The sequence below is a fragment of the Anolis sagrei genome, chromosome 1 (assembly GCF_037176765.1).
Source record: "Anolis sagrei isolate rAnoSag1 chromosome 1, rAnoSag1.mat, whole genome shotgun sequence".
Taxonomy (NCBI): Eukaryota; Metazoa; Chordata; class Lepidosauria; order Squamata; family Dactyloidae; genus Anolis; species Anolis sagrei.
This window is the reverse complement of record NC_090021.1, coordinates 105,068,188-105,096,089: the sequence shown is the minus strand read 5'-3', so window position 1 is coordinate 105,096,089 and position 27,902 is coordinate 105,068,188. Positions and strand designations below refer to the sequence as shown.

Genomic DNA, 27,902 nt, shown 5'->3' with positions numbered 1-27,902 from the left:
TCGGCTTAGAAATGGAGATGAGCACCACACCCCAGAGTCAGACATAACTGGACTTAATGTCAGGGGACTACCTTTACCTTTACCTATAAATATGTGCTCTGTTCAAATCATGGTGCATGAAAACCACTTGATTCAGCTACGTGCTAAGGTTTCTCACCCTTTTCCATTGGAATAGTAAATCCGAACTCGGAACATTGCTGGAGCCTGGTGTCCTTCTTCCGCACCATTCGCGTCCTGATGGACAGGCTGCTGTTTGCTGCTACAGGAGCTCACCTTGTCCACCAACGAGGATTCGAGCCACCAACCTTTAGGTCAGCAAGTTCAGCAACTCAGCAGTTTAACGTGCTGCACCACCAGGTGGCCCTGCTCCTTATGTAAACATGGCAAAATCAAGCTTGGGTTGCTGTAAGTTTTTTGGGCTGCATGGCCGTGTTCCAGAAGCATTCTTTCCTGAAGTTTTGCCTGCATCTATGGCAGGCATCCTCAGAGGTTGTGAGGTCAAACTAGGACAAGTGAGGTTTATGTATCTGTTGAATGCCCAGGGTGGGAGAAAGAAGTCTTGTCTGTTTGAGGTAGGTATGAATGTTTCAATTGACCACCTTGATTAGCATTTAATGGCCCAGCAGTTTCAAGGCCTGGTTTCCTACTGCCCGGGGGGGGGGGGGGGGTCCTTTGTTGGGAGATGATTAGCTAGCCCTGACTGTTTCTTCTCTGGAATCCCCCGTTTTTGAGTGTTGTTCTTTATTCACTGTTATGATTTTAGATTGTTTTTAATACTGGTAGCCAGATTTTGTTCATTTTCATGGTTTCTTCCTTTCTGTTGAAATTATCCACATGCTTGTGGATTTCAATGGCTTCTCTGCGTAGTCTGACATGGTGGTTGTTGGTGTGGTCCAGCATTTCAGTGTTCTCAAATAATATGCTGTGTCCAGGCTGGTTCATCAGATGCTCTGCTATGGCTGACTTCTCTGGTTGAAGTAGTCTGCAGTGCCTTCCTTGATTTGTGTTTGGGCAATGCTGCGTTTGGTGGTCCCTACGGGCCTGGCTGCCAGCACTAAAAAACTCAAAATTATAACAGTAAATGAAAAACAAGACTCAAACACGGGGGAACTCCAGCCAGGAAACAATCAGGAATACCTGGGCACCTCTCAACAAGGAAATTTCCCAGGCAGTAACAAGCCACACTGCCATATGATCCAGTTCAAATCTGGAGGTCTGAGGATGATTGCGATAGATGCAGGCGAAACGTCAGGAATGAATGCTTCTGGAACATGGCCATACAGCCCGAAAAACTTACAGCAACCCAATGATTCCGGCCATGAAAGCCTTCCACAACAAAAAAAAAAGAAATCAAGCTTTCCTTATTTGGGGGGGGGGGGCTATTTCAAAGTGTGCATGAATACAGACTACTGTTCTGCACACAGCTGTCAAGAAAAAAAAAAGAAAGAAAAAAACTACTTTTCCCAGCAGGCTCCGGGGCAGAACGTCGCGGCGTGGCGAGCCAACCGAGGCTATATAAGGACCCCAGACGGCGCGGGTTTCAGACAGTTGAGGCGTGCGCTTCGGAGGGAGGTTTGTTGTGTGTCTTTTCTCTCTGAGGCTGCAGCTGGCGTTGGCCATGAGGCCGAACGAGGTGGCGGAGGCGCGGCTGGAGGCGCTGAAGCGGGCGGCGTGCGAGAGCGTGGAGGCGTCGTCGGGGCGCCTCGCGGGGCTGAGCCGGGAGCTGTGGAGCCGGCCGGAGCTGGCCTACCAGGAGCGCCAGGCCCACACCTCCCTGACCCGCTTCTTCGAGGACGCCGAGCCCAGCTGGGCCGTGCAGCGCAGCTACAAGCTGGAGACGGCCTTCCGGGCGGAGTGGCGCTGGGGCGGCCAAGCCGAGGAGGAGGACGAGGAGGGGCAGGAGGAGGAGGCCTCGCAAACGGCGCCCCCAGAGCTACGGCTGGGCTTCCTGTGCGAGTATGACGCCCTCCCGGGTCTGGGCCACGCCTGCGGGCACAACCTCATCGCCGAGGTGGGCGCCGGGGCCGCCCTGGCCCTCCGCGCCGCCCTCCAGAGCCTCCCTCGGCTCGCTGGGCTCCGACTCGCCTTACCCGCCGTCCAGGTATAGCACACACATGGAAAACCTTCATTTATACCCCAATGGGAAGCCACATTCCTGTGTTCTTGGATCTAGGGCAAGCATGGCCCAAGTTGGGCCCTCCAGGTGTTTTGGACTTAAACTCCCAACATTCCTGACAGCCTCAGGCCCCTTCCTTTCCCCCCCAGCCAATTAAGAATGTTAGAATGTTGAGGCTGGCCAATCAGAAACCATATGCAAATTAGTAGTTCTTGATCTAGGGCAAGCATGGCCCAAGTTGGGCCCTCCAAGTGTTTTGGACTTCAACTCCCACCATTCCTGACAGCCTCAGGCCCCTTCCTCCCCCCCCCCCCCCCCGCCAATTAAAAATGTTAGAATGTTGAGGCTGGCCAATCAGAAACCATATGCAAATTAGTATGTCGAGATAGGTCATGCATGGACCAAGTTGGACCCTCCAAGTGATTTGGACTTCAACTCCCACCATTCCTGACAGCCTCAGGCCCCTTCCTCCCCCCCCCCCCGCCAATTAAGAATGTTAGAATGTTGAGGCTGGCCAATCAGAAACCATATGCAAATTAGTATGTTGAGATACGTCATGCATGGACCAAGTTGGACCCTCCAAGTGATTTGGACTTCAACTCCCACCATTCCTGACAGCCTCAAGCCCCTTCGCTTTCCCCCTCAGCCGCTTAAGCAGCTGAGGGGGAAAAGGAAAGGGCCTGAGGCTGTCAGGAATGGTGGGAGTTGAAGTCCAAAACATCTGTAGGGCCCAATTGGGGCCATGCCTGCTATAGAGAGACCCATGGACCACCGACAATTTTAATTTTCCCCAAAAGCCTATTCAAACATAAAAGTTTTCACTCCTTTTGAGTGGGGGCATCGATCCCGTAGCAATGAGTCATGACAGTGCTTTCAAACTGTTAGTTCTGCTGTATGTAGATGCACACTTGGGTTTGAATCCCTGCTCTGCCATGGAAACCTAGGTGACCTTGGGAAAGGCAGGCTCAGCAAGTCACACTTCAACTCCCAGAAACCTCAGTAAGGATTCTGGGACTTGAAATCCCCAGCATCTGGAAGAGCCAAGTTTGGGAAACAATGGGTACAAGAAGCCCCCATCCCCCCTTCCTTTCCAATTATCTCACTGGCATAAACGAACTTTGGCCCCCCAGGTGTTTTGGACTTCCTTTCCTTGGCATTAGTTCTTTGCTCTCTAGATACAGAACGTGAAGGTGCTGGCATCGTTGCTCTGGTCTTAAAGACAGCCCCAGCCTATGCATTAGGGCTCACTTCTATCTGAAAAAGCAGTGTCCTTTGGTTTTGGAGTTGTAGTTCACCTACATCCAGAGATCACTGTGGATTCAAACAACGATGGATCTGGACCAAACTCAATACTCAATATGCCCAAATGTGAACACTGGTGGAGTTTGGAGAAATAGAATCTTGACATTTGGGAGTTGTAGTTGCTGGGATTTATAGTTCACCTACAATCACAGAGCATTCTGAACCCCATAAATGATACAATTGGGCCAAACCTCCCATACAGAACCCCCATGTGGGCCATAGCAACGCGTGGCAGGGGACGGCTGGTTTGATAATAAAAAGCATAATTATCATAACTATTATTATTTCATATATCATAGTATGTATTATTTCATATTATTACTATTACTTCATATCCTTGTATCATATTATTACTACGTCGTTATTATGATATTTTCAAGGGCCACTTTTCAAAATAGCCAAAAGCTCTTGGAGTTTGTTGAAAAGTAACATTATTCTCTTATGGACTAGAAACTTGGGCATTCAAAAGTGATTCAAGGAAGGGTTTGCTCTTGCTAGTCTTGCAAATGCATATAAACAGGTCTAAGTGAACTTCAAAGGCAAGAAGAGCTGACAAACGAGTGTGTCCCTTGTGAAATTAATGAAACGTGTCTATAATTTGCAAGTGTTGAAAGAGTGCAGCGTTAGTAGATGAGGCAACAAAAAGTAGGGAAAGCTTGTATACATTTTCATTATAAAGAAATAGATATTTGTGGGCTGTTCTCTGCCAGTACACCATTGGGGTTTTCATATCATGGCTCCCACCCTGGTGGCGCAATGGGTTAAACCATTGTGCCAGCAGGACGGAAGACCAACAGGTTGGAGGTTCAAATCCAGGGAGGGCGCGGATGAGCTCCCTCTGTGAGCTCCAGCTCCCCTTGCGGTGAATGAGAGAAGCCTCCCACAAGGATGGTAAAACATCAAAACATCCAGGCATCCCCTGGGTAATGTCCTTGCAGATGGCCAATTCTCTCATACCAGAAGCAACTTGCAGTTTCTCAAGTTGCTCCTGACACAAAAAACAAACAAACAAAAACCCCAGGCACTTCATTTCTACATGTGTTTACACCATATACATGGTTCTGCATCCATGGATTCAACCAATCATGATTCACAAATATCCCTTCCCCTCCAAAAAATTCCAAAAAGCAAACCATGATTTTTCCATTGTCCCATTTTTTACTACACCGTTGTGTATAACAGGACTTTGGCATCCATGGATTTTGATATTCATGGGCTCCTGGAAGGAAACTCCAGTGGATACCACTGTAAATGCCCCTGATGGCTTGCAACCTTCTGCTTTCAGATCACGGTGCTGGGCACTCCTGCTGAAGAAGATGGAGGAGGCAAAATAGACTTAATTAAAGCTGGAGCATTTGATGGACTAGATGTGGTATTCATGGCTCATCCCTCCCAAGAAGATGCAGCATATTTGCCAGATGTAGCAGAACATGAGTGAGTACAGTGCGCTGGGAGGTGTTGTCGGCTTTTCCTTTGAAAGCCTTCTGCTTGGTTCCCCTTTGGCCATTGTGTTTTTGGAATGGTGGGCTGTCCTAAAGGGTGTTTGGAACTTCCTCCTATATTGGTGGCGTTTATGTCATACCAGCAGGCCTGTCATGCGTTTGGAAGATTTTCTACTACTGGTCAGCAGCCAGGTTATTTGAAGGGCCTCACTGAGAAGGCAGTGATGGATGACTCTGGCCCAGCAGAATAGTCCAACTGTTGACACTGCCTCATGGCCGTTAGCACTAATTTCTAACTAGCTGTTGATGAGGGGCAGCAAAGTGTGCAAGATTTGGATTTCAAGCTGGGTACTGGGCATTGTAAAAAACGGTTCCTTATGGGAAAGGAAATTGCTCCTTCTTGGATGGCATTTTGACATTGTATTATGGGAATGTGGGGATCATTTTGAAACACAAACACTTTTTTGAAAGTTCTTGCAAAAAAAAAAGTTTTGATTTGCAGGCATCCAGCAGGGCTTCAAACACATGCACATGTCCTCTGCACCTCCAAAGAATAATTTGGGCATTTTGGAACAAAACAAAGCAGCCTTGGGGACCATATTTTGTTCATCCCTTCTGTAGGATTCATTTGGCAAATAATTCCTTCAAAAGCATTCTCTAATTAAAAATTCCTTCTCACAACCTGGATTGTTGCCTTAAGATGATGGGAGACCAACATATCTAGAGGCTGGGAAAGGTGCCCCAAAACATTGCATCTTGCCTTGCAAACTGTTCAATTAAGTCTGATCACTGACCTGTGTGTGTCTCTTGTTTCTACTCTCACCCACATATATATTTCATTAATCCTTCAGATACCTTATTTGTTAAAAGAATAAGGTTGAAATTTAGTAATGTGCCATTTATTTATTTCAGCGGAATGTTGCTATGGCAACTTATGGCCATAAATGGCTGACTAAAAATATCAGTCAGTGAATCAGACTGGATATTTTTTAATCAGAAATGTTATGAGTGCCTTTGACTATATGCAGAACGTTTTTCTGCAGAACTAAATCAGTGCATCCTAGCTGCAATATATATTTTCTGTGCAAATGCCAGCAATCTCAAAGGCAGTCTGTGGTAACTCCAATTTAAAATGAAACAAGACCACTCTTTGGCTGTTCTGGACAAGAGTTTAGTTAGCTGTATCTTTTGCCTTGCCAGAATTCACAAAGAGTAAGTGAAAAATGGATTGAGATGAATGTGGAGAGGGTGTGTGTGGAAACATTGGAATGAGGTGATAAAGCATTTTTCTTTATTGTCGACGTGCACAGCATTGGGTGAACAATAATAAACACAGCAGAGGAATGCAAAGGAGCATTGCATTTCAGTTCTCACTTTTTCTTTCTTCATTTTTTTCATATATTTTTCTTGCTTTTTTCATTGATTCACGGCTCTTTTATTCATGATCAACAACTTGGTTTCTCTCCCTCCTTCAGAAGAAAACCAAAGAAGAGCAGGCATATTAGCCTTTGCAGCATAACAAGCATGGTCACATGATGCATTTTGTTCCGTCCCAGACCTTCTCTGAGGCCTCCTTTCTTCTGAATCTGGCAGAAGAAGAACCACCTCAGTCCTAACAAATTTTAACAATCTAAAATAATTCATTAAAGTGTATGATTAATTTTAATTGGGAAATCTGTGGCGTTGGGCCTTGTTAGGTGAAAAATTCAATGAATGTAATAAGTTAATTAGTGATTGTTTTTTCATGCTCTGGACTGGAGTGACTTTGAGGAAGAGTGAGGAAACTTTAGTTGTCTAAAGTTCCCTGATAATCTGGGACCTAATCCACATCTTTGATTTCTTCCTGCATTGTGAGCTGCCAGAATGTTTTAATTCTACAAATATTATTTTCTTTGTTTCATCTTCAGATTTGGGTGTCCGGGCAGATGGTGTAACTGCCTGGCTTCCTCCAGGATTCTCCTATTTTTTTGTATTTATAGTAATATGTGCTTTGTAGGTGAAATAGACTTGAAATTGAGAGGAATTTTGTTAATTATTTCAGGGATCTTAACTACTTGAAATTTAGCTTTTATGATCTTTTCATTTTAATATCTTTTTATATAAGGGGCCTTCCTAACATTTAGCTTGGCTACACAAATATTCAATTCTTAATTTTTTAAAATTTGGGCATTTTGTTTTCAAATTTTCATTCTCTAATGTTGAATAGCTTCATGTGATTGCCAGGTTTTATTGGCAACGTGGATACTACAACTTAACAAGTAAATCCTACCCCTTTCCAGTTTTTATTTTTCCTATCCAATTTTTTCAGTGTTACAGGTGTATTCAGGTGTACTTTCTATGATATTGCATATGTAGTCGTACCCTTAATGACACCAGACTTAACATTACATACTTAGTGAGTTTTTCTTCAATCATTTAAATAGAAGTAATTAATATGCACAATCCTGAATTTGTTTCAACTGATTTCCAGTGTTTTCATTTGCTGGATGTAATATAGAATGGAAATGTGATGTGATATTATATTGCATAGTTGAGTATTAATCTTTATTTTCTTATTTGGCACTGGCAATGTCTGTATTTAGAATATCTTTCTTTAAAGAAACCTGAATTAGCATATCACAAAAATATAGGTTTGATATCCATATAAGATTGGAAATTCTTCTTCCAGTATAGTTTATCTCAAGTATTCTTTCTTGACATTTCTGAAAGGTAGCACACTAACCTAAATACAGTAGCTCACTTGTCAATTTATTATGTAAATGGCTTTCCCCATCACAAATGACTTGAAGTAAACTGTCCAATACAGACTCCTCTTTGTTGAGTATTTTAGAAGATGGAGAATACTTCCTTATGCATTGTATCTTTGGAGAATGCATTGCATCTTAGGAGAAAGAAGTTGCTTTTTCTAGCACAAGGGATGTTAAGTCTTGAATAAGCTTTATCACGGTGACTATATTCACACTTAATGATAAGCTAGGATTATCCTGGTTATGTTGAGTGATCTGTATGCTGTATATGCATGTTGATTGCTCCCATTTCATAGGAGCAACTAAAGCAAACCAGAAATTAGTAGTCTTCCATCACATCTACATTCAAGATGATGGGTTGTTTCTCTCAAACCAGAATTCATAAGCCAGCGACATATGGCTTGTAGTTCACCTGCTATTCTGATTTATTTGGGAAGAAAAGATACTATGATAAATTATCCATTTTGAATTTTTATTTGCCTGTTTGAAAAGAGGAGCAAAAGAGGCAAATCGGAGATCTTGATTTATTGTCGTGTACAAATAGGGCTGCTCCCTTCAGTGCAGTGTTGACTAAATGTTTAGACTCATTACAAAATGACTATTTTAAAATGTCTAGCTTTATGTGCTTGTTCTTTTCTTGGCTTTTGTCTGCCTGTGCTTACTAAACATATTATAGAAAAATCACATTTCAATTTACTTAGATGTGATTTGAATTCTTATCCCTTGGAGGTGGTTAGGAGCCACTGCAGGTGACGAACAAATCAGTTTTGCATTTTACTGTATTGAAATTCCCTATTAGGAATTCAGAACTGATTACATACTTCTGAAAGATCTTTAGATGTTGCTGATCTGCTCATTGCCTTCAGACGTAGTCTGGTGAGGGATTGTGGAAATTCACATCCAGCAAGATCTGGAGGGCCACCAGTTCTCCATCCCTGATTAAAAACATGTTTGCTCTTTAGCATGAGAGTCACAATAAATGCCCACACTGTTCTCACTGTGAGGGACAGTGCAAAAAGAAATGGGAAGAGTAAGGGAAAAGAAGCATACCCATCAGATCATGCCAATACTTTCTTTCATTGGCATAACATGTTGAGTATCAAGTTGATGGCACTGTATTAGGTAGCAGTATAGAAAGCTGCAACATGAGACAAATAATATGATATAGGAAACAAGATGTTCAGTTGCATGGGGCAGAGTGGTAGTGTAGACAGTTTAGTTATATTTGTGGAAAAAAAAGATGAATACTCTGACCTTTACAAAAAGAATACCTGCCTATTCAGTTTTATAAGAACAAACATAGGAATCTTGGTGCATGTTTAAAATTTTACATATTGTATCTATTTTCAGTGCTGTTCATGCTATTGAGCTCTTTAGTCAGGTTTGGGTTGATAAGTTGCCTTTCTTGGGTGTACCCTTACAGACATCAGTGAGCTCAAGTCGGGGTTATTTTGGGTCATGTTAACCATGGAAGATACTGTTACACAGCTTATCCATGTTGTGGCAGCAGTTTTCTGCGAAGGTGCACTTGATTCCTTCATAAATTTTCCTTTGCTACAGCTTGTTTTAACAAAACACTCTTGAAATCTGTCTTTATAATTGCTGGATTTGTTTGCTGTGGACATTTTTCTTATAATCTTCATTATGCATTGCATTACACATCCTAAATATTTCGTAATTTCTCAAGTGTATCAGCACATTTGCTGCATGTTTAATGCATGTTGTGCTGTGATACCTAAACTGGTATGTGGTCAGAAAAGAACTATGACATCATTCAACATTATATGTGCCTCTAGTTTTAGTTCATGCTTTGAAAACTGCTGCATACCAAATGCACTGTATGATTTTGTTTGACTTCTAGGACAGCTTTTAAAATCCAGATCAATTTTTGAAAATGTCAGCTTTCATTTTTGATCCCTAATTTTTATGGCTTTGATGAATGTAGGCTCTTAAAAACGCAAAACTCCAAAGTACAGTAGCATGAAAACAAAGTTTTCATAAGCCTACTTTAAGCTGGCTTGCATAACAGTGACACTGTTCTTAATTTGGACTACTAGTATCAGTGTATGAATTTGTTCACCAGCAAGAACATGTCATAAAGATGTTCTCGCTGGTGAACAAATTGCTATACATGAAATCTGAATGCTGTTGTTTCTAAAATATCTGAAAGCTATGATTATTAGTAATCATTTTATTGCTGCATTTTTAAAAATTGTGTCAAATTCAAGTTTTTACACTGTTACTCACAAGTTTCCACACTGTTACTCACTCACCTTTTGTTATATGCAAAGACAAAAGCATAAATGCTGTTAGCAGCAAATCTAGCAGTAGGTGAATCATAATTCAAGATCTTTAATGTGTGGAAATATTTAAAAAAATATAAAAAGCTCAATAGGCATTCAGGCTCACAGTTCCTTATAAAATCCAGACTTCCATTGGGTGCTGCACATTCGCATCTTAGGTATAATTCTATTTAATGTTAAGCATAGTGTCTAGATCTAGGGAAGTCACGCTACCCCTCTATTCTGCTTTGGTTAGACCACACCTGCAATATTGTGTCCAATTCTGGGCACCACAATTGAAGAGAGATGTTGACAAGCTGTGTCCTGAGGAGGGCGACTAGAATGATCAAGGGTCTGGAGAACAAACCCTATGAGGAGCGGCTTAAGGAGCTGGGCATGTTTAGCCTGAAGAAGAGAAGGCTGAGAAGAGATATGATAGCCATGCATAAATATGTGAGAGGAAGTCACAGGGAGGAGGGAGCAAGCTTGTTTTCTGCTTCCCTGGAGACTAGGATGCGGAATAATGGCTCCAAACTACAAGAAAGGAGATTCCATCTGAACATGAGGGAGAACTTCCTGACTGTGAGAGCTGTTCAGCAATGGAACTCTCTGCCCCGGAGTGTGGTGGAGGCTTCTTCTTTGGAAGCTTTTAAACAGAGGCTGGATGGACATTTGTCAGGGGTGATTTGAATGCAATATTCCTGCTTCTTGGCAGGGGGTTGGACTGGATGGCCCATGAGGTCTCTTCCAGCTCTTTGATTCTATGTTTCTGTGATTCTATTAAATGAAACCCAGACCGTTTAAGTAACCACAATTCAAGTTTCTCAAGGTCAGAAAAATGCTGTACGATATAGGTGTTAAATATGTAAGAACGGAGTAGTTACAGTTCATTAAAACGGCTTCTTATGATTATTTTGACAATATTATAAGAACAAATATGAGGATACTTAAAATATTTTAATCCTAGATGATTTGGGGGGGGGGGTCAGAATACTAAAATTGTATCTCAGCATTGTATAAGTTGAACACTGTTCAACTCTTGAATTACATTCATTTTTACATTTGATTGTCACTTAATTTTTTGTTTATATTTTAAATATACCATCAGTTGAAAAAACTGCAAGTTTTAGAAATACCAAGGATGCGGAAATGCTATCTGTATCATGCAGTTCAGTGTCAGAGCTGACAGTTTTGATATGCTAACATTTCAGAAATTGCGAGATCTTTGCATTGTAAAAGGTAGAAAGTATTATCAGCCGTATATCCAAAAAAAGTTCCTCCCATTTTTGTTGTTATTGATTCTGCCTAAGTGTCTCTTCATGCATAGAGGATCTGTCGATAAAAGTTTTCTCTCTTCTTCAGTTGAGACCCCAGTCTTCATATCTACAGATTCCTTTTCTCCGTGTGTATGTGTGTGTTTGCTATCTTTAAATGGGTCTTCTGTATATATGTTCACAGTGCTAGTTATGATGGATGGAAGATAATGAAATCAATATAAGGACTTACCAAAAAACTTCACTTTTACTGCAGTTTTACGTGGTCTGGTGTACCCTTTTCAAAAAAATAAACGTTTTGTTAGTTTATTTACTACATAGTATCTAATAGAGAAATCAAACATTTTAACATACTAATATTCTTTTGTTTCCACAGGGCTTCCCTTTTTTTCTTGTTCATATATTCCCCGGTCCACTGATTTGCATACTGGAAGTCTTACTTCAATTACCATCCAGTCTCAAAAAAACAAAAATCTGTTTTCTTAATCTGTTATTTTCAGTAATGTACATTTATAGGAGCTTGCAGTAATAGACTGGTATGAACACTTATCCCGTTAAAATTAAGTTCACTGAATGAATCCAAAGGGGTATTTGTTACTTCACAAAAGTGTTTAAAAACAAGTGATGGCTTTTATTTCCTAGTGTGACTGTGAAATACTATGGAAAAGCTTCTCATGCTGCTGCTTACCCTTGGGAAGGAGTAAATGCATTAGATGCTGCTGTTCTTGCATACAACAATCTGTCAGTTTTAAGACAGCAAATGAAACCAACATGGAGAGTTCATGGTGAGATCTTCATTCAATCTTATGTCCAGCAAGTAATACTTCAGCACTGTATAAGGAAATATGTTGTATCTGGCATGTGAATGATCCAAATGCAAGGAACTGTACTTATTTTTCTTACAAATTTGCAGTTTTTTCCTCAACTAGAAAGTATCTAAGAGCAACACAATATTAGGAATACAGTTATGCTAGTTAAGTGGTTCACTTATTGCACTGCATGGTTCGCTTAATAGACCTAAATGTCCCAAACTTAAGTTGTTGAGTGTTCATACAAATAGCAGCTGGTGCTAGTGCAACAAATGCTTACATTTGTGTATGTGTGATAATAGTGAAATGCCACACATCTCTATCATACAGGTGTGAAAATGGACCTGCCCCCTCTACGTTTTCAGTCCCTTGACTGTACTAAGCCTTAGTGATATGGGCATAACTATAGGAGGATCTCTGGTTTTTCAAACATCACCATTTTGAAAACCTGTAGATTCATCAATCTAGTCTCAGCAGGTGAACTCCACTGAATAATTATTTTAAAATGTAATTTTCAGCTGCATGGTAAACTAACTTCATTGCAGCGCAATTAGAGTGCATTCATTTTTCTGTATTTTTATTTTAAGAGTGTTATGCATGATGGGAAATCCTATAGTTGGAATGCTCCAAAGTTTCATTTCTCCTGGTCTTAGAATACTGTTTTAGGGACCCACTCTAAACCAGTTATTTTCAACAACAGCAAAACTTTATTTGTATCTCGCCACCATCTCCCCGAAGGGACTCGGCAGCTCACAAAAAGCACTCAATAGTGCAACAAAATATAAATACAACAAAATACAGAAAAGTAAAATTAATAACAATTAAAATTGACCCAATTTTACTTAAACAGCAATAAAACAATAATTTAAAAGATATTATAAAACCCAGCAAGCTACAAAAATAGTGGCTGTGTACAAGAACACACCTGGATGAAAGCTGCACTATATCAGAAAATAGGAAATGGTATGCTGGTGTCCTTTAATTATAAAATAAAAGAGCACTGTGAACATGTTTCTCCAATAGCTATCAGTTCACTTGAAAAGAATCACATGGTTGTCCTCACACACTGCAGGCTTTTGAGCTTTATGCTATAGCAGCTGCTGAATAAATCCGTGGAAAATCACCTTCCATGCAGCTGCTGCTGCAGCAGTGTTTATTGGTTACCATTCTTTTTGTAATCCATATAAACTCAGTATTATTAACCACTTAGAAATATTTATATTCATATTATTTCAAATATATTTTAAATGGGGAGAGTCCTACACATGTTATTCAACATGCAATATTCAAGCCTTTCTGATCAGTGGCCATCATGACATTTTCATTCTCTTATTAATGGAACAGTTTGAAGTTTTTGATTTTCTATTGAAAATACTTGTGTCCACCCCCCACCCCCCTTTGAAGATTTTGTAGCTTACACAGTGATTTAAAAGTGTTTGATTTCTATACAATATTGTAAATACATTTTATAGGTAGTCATCTGAATTATGAGTCAGAATATTCTATTTTTGGACACTGAATAAATGTATCTGGATAAGGAAGCTTTCCTTAACAACTAAAGGAAAATTTAAAAATGGTTAATGATTTATCCTTTAGTAATTATTTTCAATTTAAATGCACACTTCAGAGTCCATTTTGTCTTCTGGATTTCTTTCCATTTGATTATGTCCTGTGAGGATTTTGCAAATGGATGGTCTTATAAGTCTGTTGCTGGAACATTAAAGATTAGCAATGCAGACAAAATAGACCCCCAATTCCAAGGGTTAGGGTTAAGCACAAGACTCTGATTTATCTATTTCTTCTCCGCCTTTCTCCCATATGGGACCTAATGTGGCTTATGCCATGGTTTAGAAGGGTAGTTCTCAACCTGTGGGTCCCCAGATGTTTTGATCATCATCATCATCTTTCATTACTTATTAATCGCCCTCCATCCGAGATGCTCCAGGCAATTTACATAGCAGAAATTACATAGCAGATTTACATAGCAGAAATTAATGTTTTGGCCTTCAACTCCCAGAAATCCGAACAGCTGGCAAACAGGCTGGGATTGCTGGGAGTTGTAGGCCAAAGCACCTGGGGACCCACAGGTTGAGAACCACTGATTTAGAACAACACAGCTAAAAACAATTTAAATTCAAAACTTTTAAAAGTGCTAAATACAGTCCTCCTAAATAAAATGAATTTAAAAACAATTAAAAGCACGTTAGTTACCCTATCCCAACCAGATTAAAAACTGAAAGCTTGTTTAAATGGTAGTGTCTAGACTTGCCAGTAGAAGGAGAGCAGAAAGGGAGCTGACCAAGAGAATTGCATAGCCAGAGAGCTATGGTCTCTCCTATGTCCTGCTCATTGGCCGTACTTGTGACAGTGGCGGGACCATGAGAAAGATTTCCCCTCAAGATCCTAAAACTCAGGAGGGCTCAAGTAGGGAGCTGGATCTTTCAGTTAGTCTGGAACTAAGCCACATGGGTCATAACCAGCACCTCAAGTTTCTCAAGTCACTCCTGACACGACAATAATAATAATAACAACAACAATAATAATAACCACCAACACCTTGAATTTGCCCAGAAATGAACCAGTATGAAATGAAGCTGTTTCAATGTCCTTGCAAAAGCAACTTGCAGTTTCTCAAGTCACTTCTGGCGCGCACACACACACACACACACACAAAACCCCAAGGGAATTTTCTGTTATCATGAGCAAATTTCACTTCCTAGAGAATGGGAGTAGCTGGTGGACTTCCAAGCTCAGATTTAAGTCCAGGAGCACACCCAAACTGCAAACCTGAGATTTCAGGGGTAGTCCCTATTTCCTGATCTGCCTTCCAACTGATAAAAAGAAGGACCTGTGTTTTGTCTGGACTAAATTTTAATTTGTTTGAATTTGGCCAGTGAACTACTGACAACAGACTGGTTTAGTACCAAGATAGCTTCCTTGGAGTCCAATGGAAAAGAATATAAATTCCCTTCCACAAGCAGAATCGGAAACCTACCAACAAAGCTATTTGCAAGACTGCTTTGCTAGCTAACGTGCCAGTCCAGTGCTACAGAGGAGCAGGGCAAGATAGGAACTGTGAGTGATGTCAGACTGTATCCTCCAGTACAGAAATATGGGTGGAATGCTGGCATAACATTAGGCCAGAGTAATCGGTGCAATATCCTACATGCCTGTGCCGAATCCAGTACACATGTTTTCCAGTTACATCGGTTTTGTGAAGTATAGCTAATTTCATATGATTCACAACCTAGCCTTCAGAATATAACGTATATAAAGGTATATATACCAGGATAGACAGTGAAATTGGAGAGCCGTGTGTTACCTACTCTGACTATGTTGTTATAAAATACTGAAAGTGGAATGGATTTTGTTCCTAAAGAGCTAATAAAATGAATTAGTATGCAGTCAAGTTAGTTGAACATTTATGGTAATTATCAAACAGCTATTGTGCCCAATACATTACAAACATCACCTTAGCAGGTGAGCATGAGGTCAAAGCTAAGAACTCAGCAGCTTTAAAATTAACACACTTTGTTAAAACCACTTAATAAAAAGCATAGTTTTTTCAAAGGCAATCACCCTATTACTCTCATTCCCTTATTTCAGAAAATGTTTTACATTCTAAAAGTGGGTAATATCTTCTATAATTAAGGAGTTATTCTAGTTTCCTTGGAGTTTCCTTGGATACATCTTGTCAAGTCTACCATGGGAAAGATATTTAGCGTTGCATGGTTACCACACAAAAATTGCTGGTTAGACTGAGTTATCAGCTTCATTTTTAAACTTTTTATTTTGCACAAGGAACATAGCTATCCATAGTATAAATCTTCTGGTGAGCATCTAGCTTTTATATAGGTATGAAAAGTAGGAAAGCACAGCATATAACCTTACAGTTCTGTGCCAAGCAGCAGTGTAAATAATTTTCTGCTTTCTAAATAACTAAAAAGATTTTATATGTTGGGTAATTTAAATTACAGTGTGATTAGATTTTTAAACAGTTTCTCTTGTGGTCAGCAAAACTCCTTTGAAAGGAAGCTTATGTTGTATAAAGCAGCCAATACCAGAAAACAGAAGAGCGTGGTTATTTTAGTGATCTAAATCAGCTAAAGAACTGTTAGACAGAGCATTGATTCTAGATAAGAACAATTTCTAGTGTATCAAAGAAACCTGAAAATAATATACTACCTAATTTATTAGCATAAGTTTTAATATCTGGAAACCGTAATTGAAGTATAACAACACTATATCCCATATTAGAACGAACAAGCTGTTATTTAAATAACTTTTCTGTAAAGGACTTACTAGTTCAGATTCTTACATGGTTATCCCGATGTACTGCTGACATTGGTTTCAAGAATATCAGCACTTCAGTTTTGTTTGCTCCAAAGTGTAATAATTTAAAAATCTTTTCTGTTTCCTAAGGGTTCTTAATTTGCAAAACAAAGCTAAAGAAGGGTAAAGTGTTCTCTGCTTTTAACTGAAGCTCTTGCAGCAGCTACCATGTTGCATGAGCTATTTATTAGAAGTGAAACAACAGGAATGCAAAGAAATGTACTTGCTTTCCCTTCCTTGATAGAAAACATTTGTGCCACATAATTTGGGCATTGCACATTGAGACAACCGTTGGCCTTACTTGGCTCAGTTTCTCACACAGTTTTCATAACAAAACACTTCTCAAAATTTGAATAAGAATGATGGATTTGTATCAAATTGGTGGCAATCAGTACTTGGCACTAAAAAAATCTGAGATTTTGAAACATTTTCTTAAATTTAGTTATATTGTTACAGTACATAAATAACAAGATAACGGATAATGGCTGTTTAAACATTGTCCCATTATGTAGTTAAGAAAGGAAAGGGGAGAGGAAAAGTGGATGTAACAGTACCTGTAAGTTTTTTTTTAATTTGCATGAGTTTTTGTGGACACAAACCCATTTCTTCAAATACAGTTTAGAGTGATAATAAATTAGTACTAGCCGACTACAATAAAGATCTCAAAGACCTATATTACACAGCCTTTTGGAAAATCTATAGAAAAAGTCATGATTTGCATCCTTCTGGATCCTATTACAGGTTGATTATTCTTTACGCGAACAACTTGGGGCAAGATATTTTAGGGGTATTTTTTAGGAATACTTGTGTTTGCATATATGTACAAAATGGGCCCCCTGGTGGTGCAGTGGGTTAGACCGCTGAGCTGCTGAACTTGCTGACCGAAAGGTTGGCGGTTTGAATCTGGGGAATAGAGTGAGCTCCCACTGTTAGCCCCAGCTTCTGCCAACCTAGCAGTTCAAAAACATGCCAATGTGAGTAGATCAATAGGTACTGCTTAGGTGCTCCATGCAGTCATGCCGACCACATGACCTTGGAGATGTCTACGGACAATACTGGCTCTTCAGCTTAGAAATGGAGATGAGTACTACCTCCTAGTCGGGCACGCCTAGATTTAATATCAGGGGACACCTTTACCTTTTACCTCTCTTGAAAAGGGAGTCCAAATCTAAATGTTCATTTATGTTTCTAATATATATTATACACATAAACCAAAATGAATTTCAAACATTTTTTAAAATATTGTGTATAAAACAAATTTTATGCACATTGAACCATCAGAAAACAGAGGTATCACAATCTCATTTCTGAATTTGGAATATTCTGTATTTCTAGATAAGGGATAATCAACCTGTATCCCACTTCCACACCTCTGTAAACCAGTTTCATACCTAACCATTTATTATCTCTCTGTCCTTCATCAGGAGAAGTGGGTTTACATCCACAAAAGCTCATGTAAAAATAGAAAAAGATGTTGCAACATTTATTTTTATTCCCACTGCTTCCCTCCCTTCTTTTTATGTTGCAAGAGACTAACACAGCTAATTTTCTTTGAAAATTAGGAACTGTAGTGTTAGAAACAAATATGTAACTCAATGAAGTCTGATGCAAATATATTTTAAATTAATGTTAACCCTAACATGAATCTTCTTCCACAAGTTAGAATGTAAAGTGGATGGATTTATATTTTGGTTTCTGCTCCAGTAAACCATATTTCACTTCTGTGTTACTGCTTACGGTTTAGTTAATCCTCCTTCTTCTGGTGCCAGCTAAATCTTCTCAGTTCTAAGAACAGCAAATGACTAACAAAGAATGTGAACACAATCTAACTCTACATCTTTTTGGTTTGAGATAAAATACATTTTCCAGTTCTAAAGTTCTTTTTTCTTTAAAGAAAACAAGAAAATCTTCAGACTTTGTGTCCGTTGATCGGCTGGAGATTAGAAGAGTTGGATCAAATGCATACATTATTGTAACTTCTCTGTTTAGCTGATTTGCCAGAAACCTCTGAAATTCCAGTGTTTCGGAGTAATGTCATTAACATGTATTTTCTTTCTTCTAGGTGTAATAAAGAATGGAGGTGTGAAACCTAATATCATCCCTTCATATGCTGAATTAGAATTTTATTTGCGTGCTCCTTCATTGAGGGAGCTCTCTCTCCTGACAGAAAAAGCAGAGAACTGTTTTAGAGCTGCTGCTCTGGCCACAGGGTGTGAAGTAAGGTTCTTAAAGGCTAATCACAATTCTGCTTAAGTTATAATGTCAGCTTTCTCAAGTAAATTTAAAATGTGGATTATATCTTGATCAGTCTACTAAAAATTGAGAGAATAATAGCATTTTTTCTTTGTCTCCGTTTCACACTTGTTCCTCCACATTTATAGTTTTGACTTTTGCGGATATGATTGTTGATGAATTTGTTAAAAAAATTCTTTTTGGGAATTTCCTGGTCCTCTAGTGTGATGCTACGGTTTGCTTTCAGCAGAATTAAAATATTGTCAACCAGGGAGACCTAGAAATTCCTAGAGAAGTGTTATCTCAAGTTAAAAAAATAGCACTTCCTTTATTTGCAGTTTTTCACCTTCACAGAAGTCCTGTGCTCCTAACCCCAGTAAATGTGGAGGGCTGACTCTAATCACTTCACCAAATTCTTGTCCTACCTGCATAACTGATACTTTGCTCATACCATATACATTCATGGATAAGTTGACCTTGTGTAGGTTTTGGGGCCAAAATTATGGATTTTGATATGACCCATAGATAAGTTTGGAGTTGTTCTGTGAAGAGGGGAAAGCCAGTTGTATCTCATTTTTATGCCATTGGGCAAACTGATACCTGGAGAAACAGTGCATAGAATTAACTGTAAATTCTTTGTTTCAAACTTGATTGTATACTTTAATTGAAAAAAATGTATATTTTACTTTTTTAGGTGGAATTAAAAGATGGTGCAAATGATTACTACAATGTGCTCCCTAACAAAAGCCTGGAGAAGGCTTACAAAGAGAATGGCAAGAAGCTTGGCATGGATTTCATTCCAGATGATAATGTTAATGGACTGTCAGGTAGTAACAGAATGCCTTCCTGTTCAGTTTTCAGACTGGTTTTTCCTCTAATAATGTTTTACTGGCCTCAGATCAATGTAGATTTAAAATCTATTCATTTCTACTTGGTTTTTGTCTTGTTTACAGAAAAAGACAATTCTAATTCTAATTATTTCCCCTTCTTTCATGAAAATCTATAAGTTGTTATATTTTAGAAGATTTCACATTGCTATGTGATTATAAAAAACAATGTTTTAAGGTTTTTGAAGGGAAAATGAAATTTTATTGGATTATAAATGCTATTTTCATTAAAATACAGTACATTAAAGTACCATCAGAGATCCAGTAACACATGTTTAACATTCTTTAATCGTACCTTCGTAATGAATTCCCAGTTGGACTACTGTCATGCGCTCTACGTGGGACTGCTTTTGAAAAATGCTTAGAAACTTCAGCTGATTCAAGAAGCATCAGCCAGACTGCTAACTGGGGCTGGCAGAAGGGAGCTCACAAGGGCAATAGGAAATAGAACCATTCACGCTACTGTGTTTTATTCTGGTTTTGATACTGCAGGAGCAAAAAAGATTAATTTCAGTGCCTACTACTCCTAGTATAATGTTTCAACTATGCCTTTTTGTTGCTTTCAGAGTGAATTTAGGAATATGGGGAACTGTCAAATAGGACTAAATTACCTGAAGTTAAAAATTGTTGGGAATTGGAAGTAATTTTGCTCATTGTTTTAATTCACTTGGCAAAATGTAGCCTTCAAAATGGGAATTGTTGTTGCAAAATGGGAAGATCTGGGATATTGTAGTGTTTTAAGTGTTGAACTATAACTTTCAGCCATGGGTGACCTTAGGCAAATCACACTCTAACAGCATCAGAGGAAGGCAAAGACTGAACAAGGTTTCTGAACAAGTTTTCCCAAGAAGATTGTGACTAGTCACCATGAGTCAGAAAAGCCTTTAAGGCACACAACAACCAATTGGAAATCAATCTAATGTATAAGATCTGTAATGCACATTATAACATTATTATTGCATTACATTACATTGTAGCTTAGATCTTTATAATCTGTGCCTCCTAGTCTTTGCTTGTGTGCTTTTTATTTTTTATCATACCTTCCAATGTAGTTTGGGCTATACTTTGGCTTTCCTTTTCCTTTTTCCTTCATTCCCCATATTCTTACATGGAGTGGAAAAGTAAATGTTAGAAATAATGACGTTTGGATCAGAATAAAATTCAAAAAATACATGAAATTCTGCATGTCTAGCTATACGACCTAGATTTTTTTTACATTGTTCTATTCTCATAACATACTTTTGGACAAAATACTAAGGTATGCATCTCCCTAGGTTCTACTGACTTTGGAAATGTCTCATTTGAGGTTCCTGGGATTCATCCTTATTTTTACATTGGCTCTGATGCTCTGAACCATACTGAGCAGTATACAGCAGCTGCAGGTTAGTGTATTTTAAGTGTACATGAAACTGGGGATACCTTACAATAAAAATGACATGAAGCAAATCTTGGAAGGTTAGGGATGAAAATTAATTTGTTATTAGTTGTCCACTAGCATTGATACTTGAGAACGTTAAATTTAGTTAATGCCAGGCAGTCTGTTATTTTAGATCAGGCATGAGCAAACTTCGCCCTTCCCGGTATTTTGGGCTTCAACTCCCACAATTCCTAACAGCCTACTGGCTATTAGGAATTGTGGGATTTAAGTTCAAAACACATGGAGGCCCTACGTTTGCCCATGACTGTTTTTGATGGTAGTTCTCAGAACCAGAGAATCACATTATTTTAGAAAGGCAAGGAGGTTGTCATTTTAAATCCCTGCTTCACATTTGGTTATTCTTCTTTCACAGTTTGCTTTTTTGTTGTTTAAAGTTTCCTTCTCCCAACCTGGTACATTTTTTCCAACTGAACTAGAACAGCTTAAATACAATTGTTTTGAGATAATGCTAGGCCAACATTTCAAAACTATCAATTTGGAAAACAACAGTCCTTATTACTTTTTGTCCCTGGTCTATATCACTTGACTCTTTTTTTCTGTCTTCACCTGTCACTACCTACATGTGATCTTCACTCGCCCTTCAAACATTTTGTTTATTAAAGGTTAACAAGAAGTTATGTTAAAGGTTATTAGGGGGTGATAGATGTACTTCAGCTACAGAATACCATTTTCAAGTTCAACCTGTGGGCATATCCACTTGGAAGATCAGTTCTTTAACAAATCGTCTCTTCTGTTTTATTAGCTGTGGGAGGGCATGGGATTTAGCTACCAGGACATTTGGGCTCCAGACTCCTTTATCTTGCTAAACTTTCATTTGCTCTGAAGAAGGTCGTGCAAAACAAAACTAGCATTGATAAGAGAGGGAGGAACCAAAAGAGGAGAAAATGGCGAAAGCTTTTCAGTAAATTATTCAGGTACACCCAGTATTGGTAAACAAAAAAAAAATCACACTGAAGGGAATTGCAAAAGACCTTGGATGCTGTCCTTGCACCAGGGGGAAAAGCTGGAGACAGCTGTGATCATGTTTTCACAATTTGAAAGGGTTAGTAGTCCTTTCAAGATGACAATCCAAATACCTGTACTTTGAAATTAAGCAGGACCTGCCCTGGTTAGTACTTGGTTAGGGGACTGCCAATGAATACCAGGTTGGCAAGGAATAGACAAAATCATCTTTGAATATTCCTAGCCTAATAAAACCCTATGAAATGCACATACTTAAAGGTATATACACAGTCCTTTCAAGAAGTAAGAAGAAACAATAGTGAGAAAAGAAAGAATGCATTTGCTGCTTAGTAATTACCAGTGGCAAATTGCACCTCCTGTTGTATTTTTATGTATTATCTGAAATAGAGCCTCAAGGGATACTATTTCATTCAGGAACTGAATACAGTTCCAGGGCCGTCCAAATGTTCTTTCAATTCTAGATACAGAAACATGTTGTTACTATAACATAAGCTTATTGGTGGTTAGTGATGCAGTAGATGGTACATACAGAGGCATTCCAGCACCTTTGCTGATAGGGTCAGTGATAGAATTTGACCCCAAAGTCTACTCAAGATTGTCCCACAAATTTCTCATTTCTGGAATGAATGGGAAGCTCTTGGCTGGAATGTGCGCACACACACACCTCAGGGTAGGAAAAATTGTCTCCCAAGAGTTTTATAGTGCATAAGCTAATAGAAAATCAATATATGGCAGCGTGACCCTCCCTCTCCCCTCAGATTTTTGAGAACTACAAGCAGGTTTGCAACAGAAAAAATCTTTCCCAGCCTCAAAACTGCAAAACCAATGCAAAAAGTGTCCAACAATATCAATAATACAAATGAATCCTTTCATCCCACTGGACAGCTGTTGATATTTGGCCACAATCTAATAAGGACTCTACAAGGTGGCAGAGACCTGGCTTGGTAAAGACATGTACAAATTATTTTACTGAGACTATGGATGTAGCAAAGTTGTAGTCCATAATGATAATAATGATGATAAATCTTTATACTCGCTTTTCTCCCTCATGGGACCCAAAGCGGTTTACAACATCTTAAAATAAACAACAGACCAAATACCTCAATAATAAATATGAATATCATAAAATAAGCACGGCATAAACAGTTTCCTCAGATTCTCCATACTGTAATGATACACTTATTCAATGGGCTCTCAGGGTCCACGGGCTCAGGATTTACTGAGTCAACTAACTGCAGATCAAAAAACATTTTAATTTTTTTTAAAAAAAAATCAAACAGTAATAATCAGAGGAGTACAGGACATCTCCTCTCTCCCCCATCTTGCCAATTCATTAGAGGACCATGGCAGAAGTTATTCTGTGGCACTCCTCTGCTGAGACTGAGGAAGTCACTGAATATCACATTTTTATATATCAACAGAATGAGGGCTTGGTTGAATCAATCCTCTGCTGATACAGAGAGCTCACTGTTTCATGTCTCTTGCAACACCTTTAATCTGATTTGTCCTTGTGTGGCTTTGCTTCACTTTAGGATCAGAAGAAGCTCAATTCTATACTTTGCGGACAGCAAAAGCACTAGCTATGACTGCGTTAGATGTTATTTTCAAGCCAGATCTGTTGGAAAAAATCAGAGAAGATTTCAGAATGGAGAAACTGAAAGAGGAAGCCCTTCTACATATCCCTGAACATGGCAAAGGACCTGTCCTTGGCATTGGAGCAGCATGTGCATCATGTTGAAATAGTGCCACGGGTTACAAATTTAAAATCACAAGAAGCTCTACAATCGATCTGTGTGAATTGAATGTTTAATAGCTGTAGAGATGCTGACATTTTGAATGGCGCAACTGAAAACCTCAATGCACTTTTGCAAAATTTTCTTGGTCTGAAATCATCTAGCTATCTTAATTTGGCAGACAAAATTACATGATTATCTAATGATTGAAAATGTGCTCAATGTCTTAGCTTTGCAGACTTTTTTGAGGTGAATTTTATATTGCTGGTATGATAGTTTGAGAGGAATCAAACTATCTTCATAGTAATTGTGCTCTTGCCAAGAAATAGTGAGAAGTGTTGCATATTTCATTTAGGATTTGCAAAACCAAATGCAATCAATCAGGAAAATGTAATTCTACTTGCTAAATCTGTATGCATTTGAAATGCTTTGCAAAGAGGGATACCAAAGGTTCAGAGGTGTTTGCAAAATGTACCCAGATCTTCTTTATACTGATGGCTTGCACTTTGTCCTCACATTCTTGCCAGTGTTTCTTGTTCTTACATTCATTTTCAAGCATACTTTGGATCAATCAAACATTGCCGGAAGACTATCCTTGTAACTATTTGATTTTGCACATATTAATAAGCTCCTGAGTCCTTGTTCTACACAATTTTAAGCATATTTATGGCTTAGTAGTTTTGCATTTACATATAATCCAGAGGAAATCAACACACATATAAGGGAATAAGCATGCATAGCTCTTAAACTGATAAAAATATTTTGTGGAAAGAAGAGAAAAGTAGTTGATCATCTCTGAGAGAAACTGAAGGAATAGGTGCAAATCAATTTTTACTGTGTGTTGTAAGGAAAAATATTTACAGAGCAGTTGGCATTCTAGACGTTACTTTACTACATTATTGCCTAGACAGATTTCTTTGAGAAAATCAGATTCTTACCTGCACATCCCAGCAAATAGGTATCTGAATCCACATTCCATTCAAGTCAATAGCAAAACTGGATTTAAATGGATATATTATACACTATTTATGTAAATAAAGCATTGTAGCAAGTTTAACAGGGCTTAGTGTATTTGCATTTCTGACGGAAGCACCTGTGTTCACTTACACTAATATATATTGACAGAGCAACATTTCTGTATATCATCTCTAGTAATTGTCCTGGAAACTCGTGTTGGACTATTTTATAGCACTTTCACGCCATTCAGCAAATACTGAAAGTCAAGGAAGCTTTTTTAAGTGTTGAATTTTTCTAATTCTGATCTAAGAAGAAAAACTATTTTCTTTTCTTTTTTACTCTCCCACTGTTATTTTTTCTAAACGCCGTGCTGTCTTGATTTGTGCGAAAGCAGAAATCACGCACACGTAAATGGTATCGGACCAAATAGCAGTGAGAGTTTAATGTATATAACTGAAAGGAAATTATAATGAGTATTTTGCTCTTTTGCCTTCATCCATTTGCATTTATCTTACCAGCAAATGAAGGGGGACTTCAAAAGGTTGCTTGTCTTTTTTGATAGAAGTGTGAGCAGGAATAGGAACTCATCCAGTGTCCATATTGGCAAAACCAGAGCCACATAAGATTCTAGTTAAGGTTCCTGATTAATTGCATTAATGCTAATTATTAATTATGATGATAGCATTCATAGCAAAGGGGAATTAAGAATGAAATCCAGTGTTTTTCTCACCTCAAGTAGTAGGCCCGTTGAACTCAATTGATGCTGTTGACTATGATTAACTTGAGTTCCACTGGTTTTATTGAATCAGTTCTGGACCAAGATTTCCTCCCAAATACTTTGTTGATTGTGAGTAGAGGAATTCTGCTTAGATGATCAAAGTATACAGTCTGGAACATAAGTAAGGTATGAGGAAGCGAGTAAAATGTTCTTTCTTGACTTCCTGTGTAGTGCCATCTCAGCCAGGGTTCTTTTTCCAGCTTTGCAAAGTTTTAGAATTGCCAACTAACACTTCAAAAATTGGCCTCTTGGATCTACATTGTATTAAAAACAGTAATTTAAGAGAAGAAAGCCCCTTAGACTACTGCTGTTGATGTGCTTTCCATTGCACCAGAGAACGGTACCATATTTGTGCCCATTCACTACAACTGTTGCTTTTTTGGAAGGTTGCCACAGCCTGCCAACTCTTTGAGTAGCACTGCCTTTGCCGAAAATTTCTGAATCATGTTATCACCCTTCTTTTGTTTCTTTTATTCTTTAACAGTTAACCTAGTTTGGAAGATGATTTGGCAGATTCTTGAGTAACATCTCGCCCCTCTCTTACGTGAACTGGAAAGTAAAACAATTTAGTGTGAATTTCTGTAATTGGATTTGGGCAGACTTATCTCTTAGTAGAACAATCTGTTTAATGGGGTTTCCTAATCCAGTTTTAAATAACATTTATTTTTGTTTGGTGGTTGAGTATATTTGGAAATAATTGATTATTATTTGACTAATCAAAAGTCTCGGATCTTGCAGTTGTGAGAGAGTACAAAAAATACCTCTTTTTTTTCTTTGCACAGCACATTTGAAACAGTCATGCTGGAAGGGAGATTTCCCTGTTAAACATGGTAGTGGGATGGAGAGTTTACATGGATAAGAATATCCAACACATGTTTCTGGTATGAGAGTCCGAGATAATTGTCAAGGTTGTTCAGCCTTGGAGATACCCCTTATTTGTAGAAGAACAGATAATATTTGATAGCTTTTGTTGGCTCAGGGTATGAGTTTTCTGCTGAGGCAAAAGACAACACATTCTGAAATGACAAAGTTTTCTGATAATTTTTCAGAATGCCATCAACACAATATTATTTTTAATCACACTGAGTCTTCACAGCTTTCTGTCCTCAGCCTTTCCATCCTTTTATTCGTTCAATGTTGTTATTATTGCAGTATTGATATTTTTGCAAAGGAAGCCATAGGGTATATCAGATCCTCTATATTAAATAGAAGCTGGAGGGTGCTACTTTAGGCCACTTCACTTTCGTTCACAGTGCCTCTTTATTGCATTTATACAACCCCAACCTCCGCCATACCATAAGGATGGTTTTTGCCTCAACTGAGCCACATATTAGACAGGAGCGCTCTTGTGCCATTTGTGTAAATTGTATATACTCTGAAGTCTTTGGATTTTAGAATATTGACGTAATGTGAATGGACAAGAATCGGTGACAAGTTTAATGCAAATTCACAGTCAAAATAATTTTTTCTTGATTCAAGGACACATGAAAAACATTTATACAATATTACTGCGAGCTGCAAGGCTATTGTAGATGTGTATGTGCTTTTTTACATCATGGCTACTGTTGCTTTACAAAATTCTGTATGCTCTTGAATCTTATCTTCAAAGAAAGATACCTTCAGGTTATCTTCAAAAAATTGTCATCAAAGAAAAAGTAGTAAACTATAGCTTGATGATAATTCACTTGAAAAAACGGAATGGCTGAAATACACAAATATATGTCACGAATTGGCTGATGCTTTTTTTGTACTTCTGAAGGCTTAGCTTTTGCAGGTGCATTTTGCAATGATTATTTTACCTCCATATGACAATTAAAATGTAGGAGTTAAAATAGCTTTCTCTGCCATCTGTAATATGGATTTCTTGATTTGAATGCTGGAACCACACTTTTGAATTACAGTGTTGATGTAAAATGCTTTGACTAAGATTTCCCCCCACCTTATTGGTGAGTCACTGCTGGTGGACTGTCCTTTTCATTCTGTACAGTCAGTTGTACTGCTGGTATGCTGTTCATAAATACTTGTTCGATTATATGAATAAAACAGTTGGCTTGTGTATTATGCAGTAGTGGTAATAACTTCGTAAATGAATGTTGATATCCAGCAGGGCAAGGGGAGGAAAGGAATGGGCTGTCCTGAGCCTTGTGATAAGTAGGTTGGGGATATAACAGCTGTATAGGGTTAATTGGCTAATACAATCTTAAGTAGTAAAATAATTTCCCCTAGGTTTTTTTTTCATGTCAGGAGCGACCTGAGAAACTACAAGTCTCTTCTGGTGTGAGAGAATATTGCCCAGGGGATACCTGGATGTGTAATGTTTTACCACCCTGTGAGAGGCTTCCCTCATTTTTCCACATAGGAAGCTATAGCTCAACAGATGGAAGCTTACCCTGCTCCCCAGACTCAAACAGCCAACCTTTTGGTTGCCTTGTTCAGCCAGCACGAAGGTTTAACCCATTGTGCCACCGGGGGCTCTGATTCACTTCCCCTAGTGAACTCCTAGTTTAATAGGTCCTGATCAACTGATGATGGTGGGATGTCTATTGTACTGAAATCTAGGGGGAGAGAGCCAATTGGAGGTTCTTCACACAAATCAAAGAATAATAGAAA

The 27,902-nt window shown here is 38.7% G+C and overlaps 1 protein-coding gene across 1 annotated transcript; it reads left to right on the top strand.

Moving 5' to 3' along the window:
• Positions 1-190: 190 nt before the first annotated feature.
• Positions 191-27,348, top strand: PM20D2 (peptidase M20 domain containing 2). The gene is made up of 8 exons (XM_060753019.2): positions 191-311; positions 1,471-2,101; positions 4,704-4,852; positions 11,806-11,948; positions 18,367-18,521; positions 19,231-19,363; positions 20,698-20,805; positions 23,357-27,348. Exons 2-8 carry the CDS (start codon positions 1,619-1,621, stop codon positions 23,560-23,562), a joined length of 1,377 nt encoding a protein of 458 aa, XP_060609002.2. The 5' UTR covers positions 191-311; positions 1,471-1,618; the 3' UTR covers positions 23,563-27,348.
• The last annotated feature ends 554 nt before the right edge of the window (positions 27,349-27,902 follow it).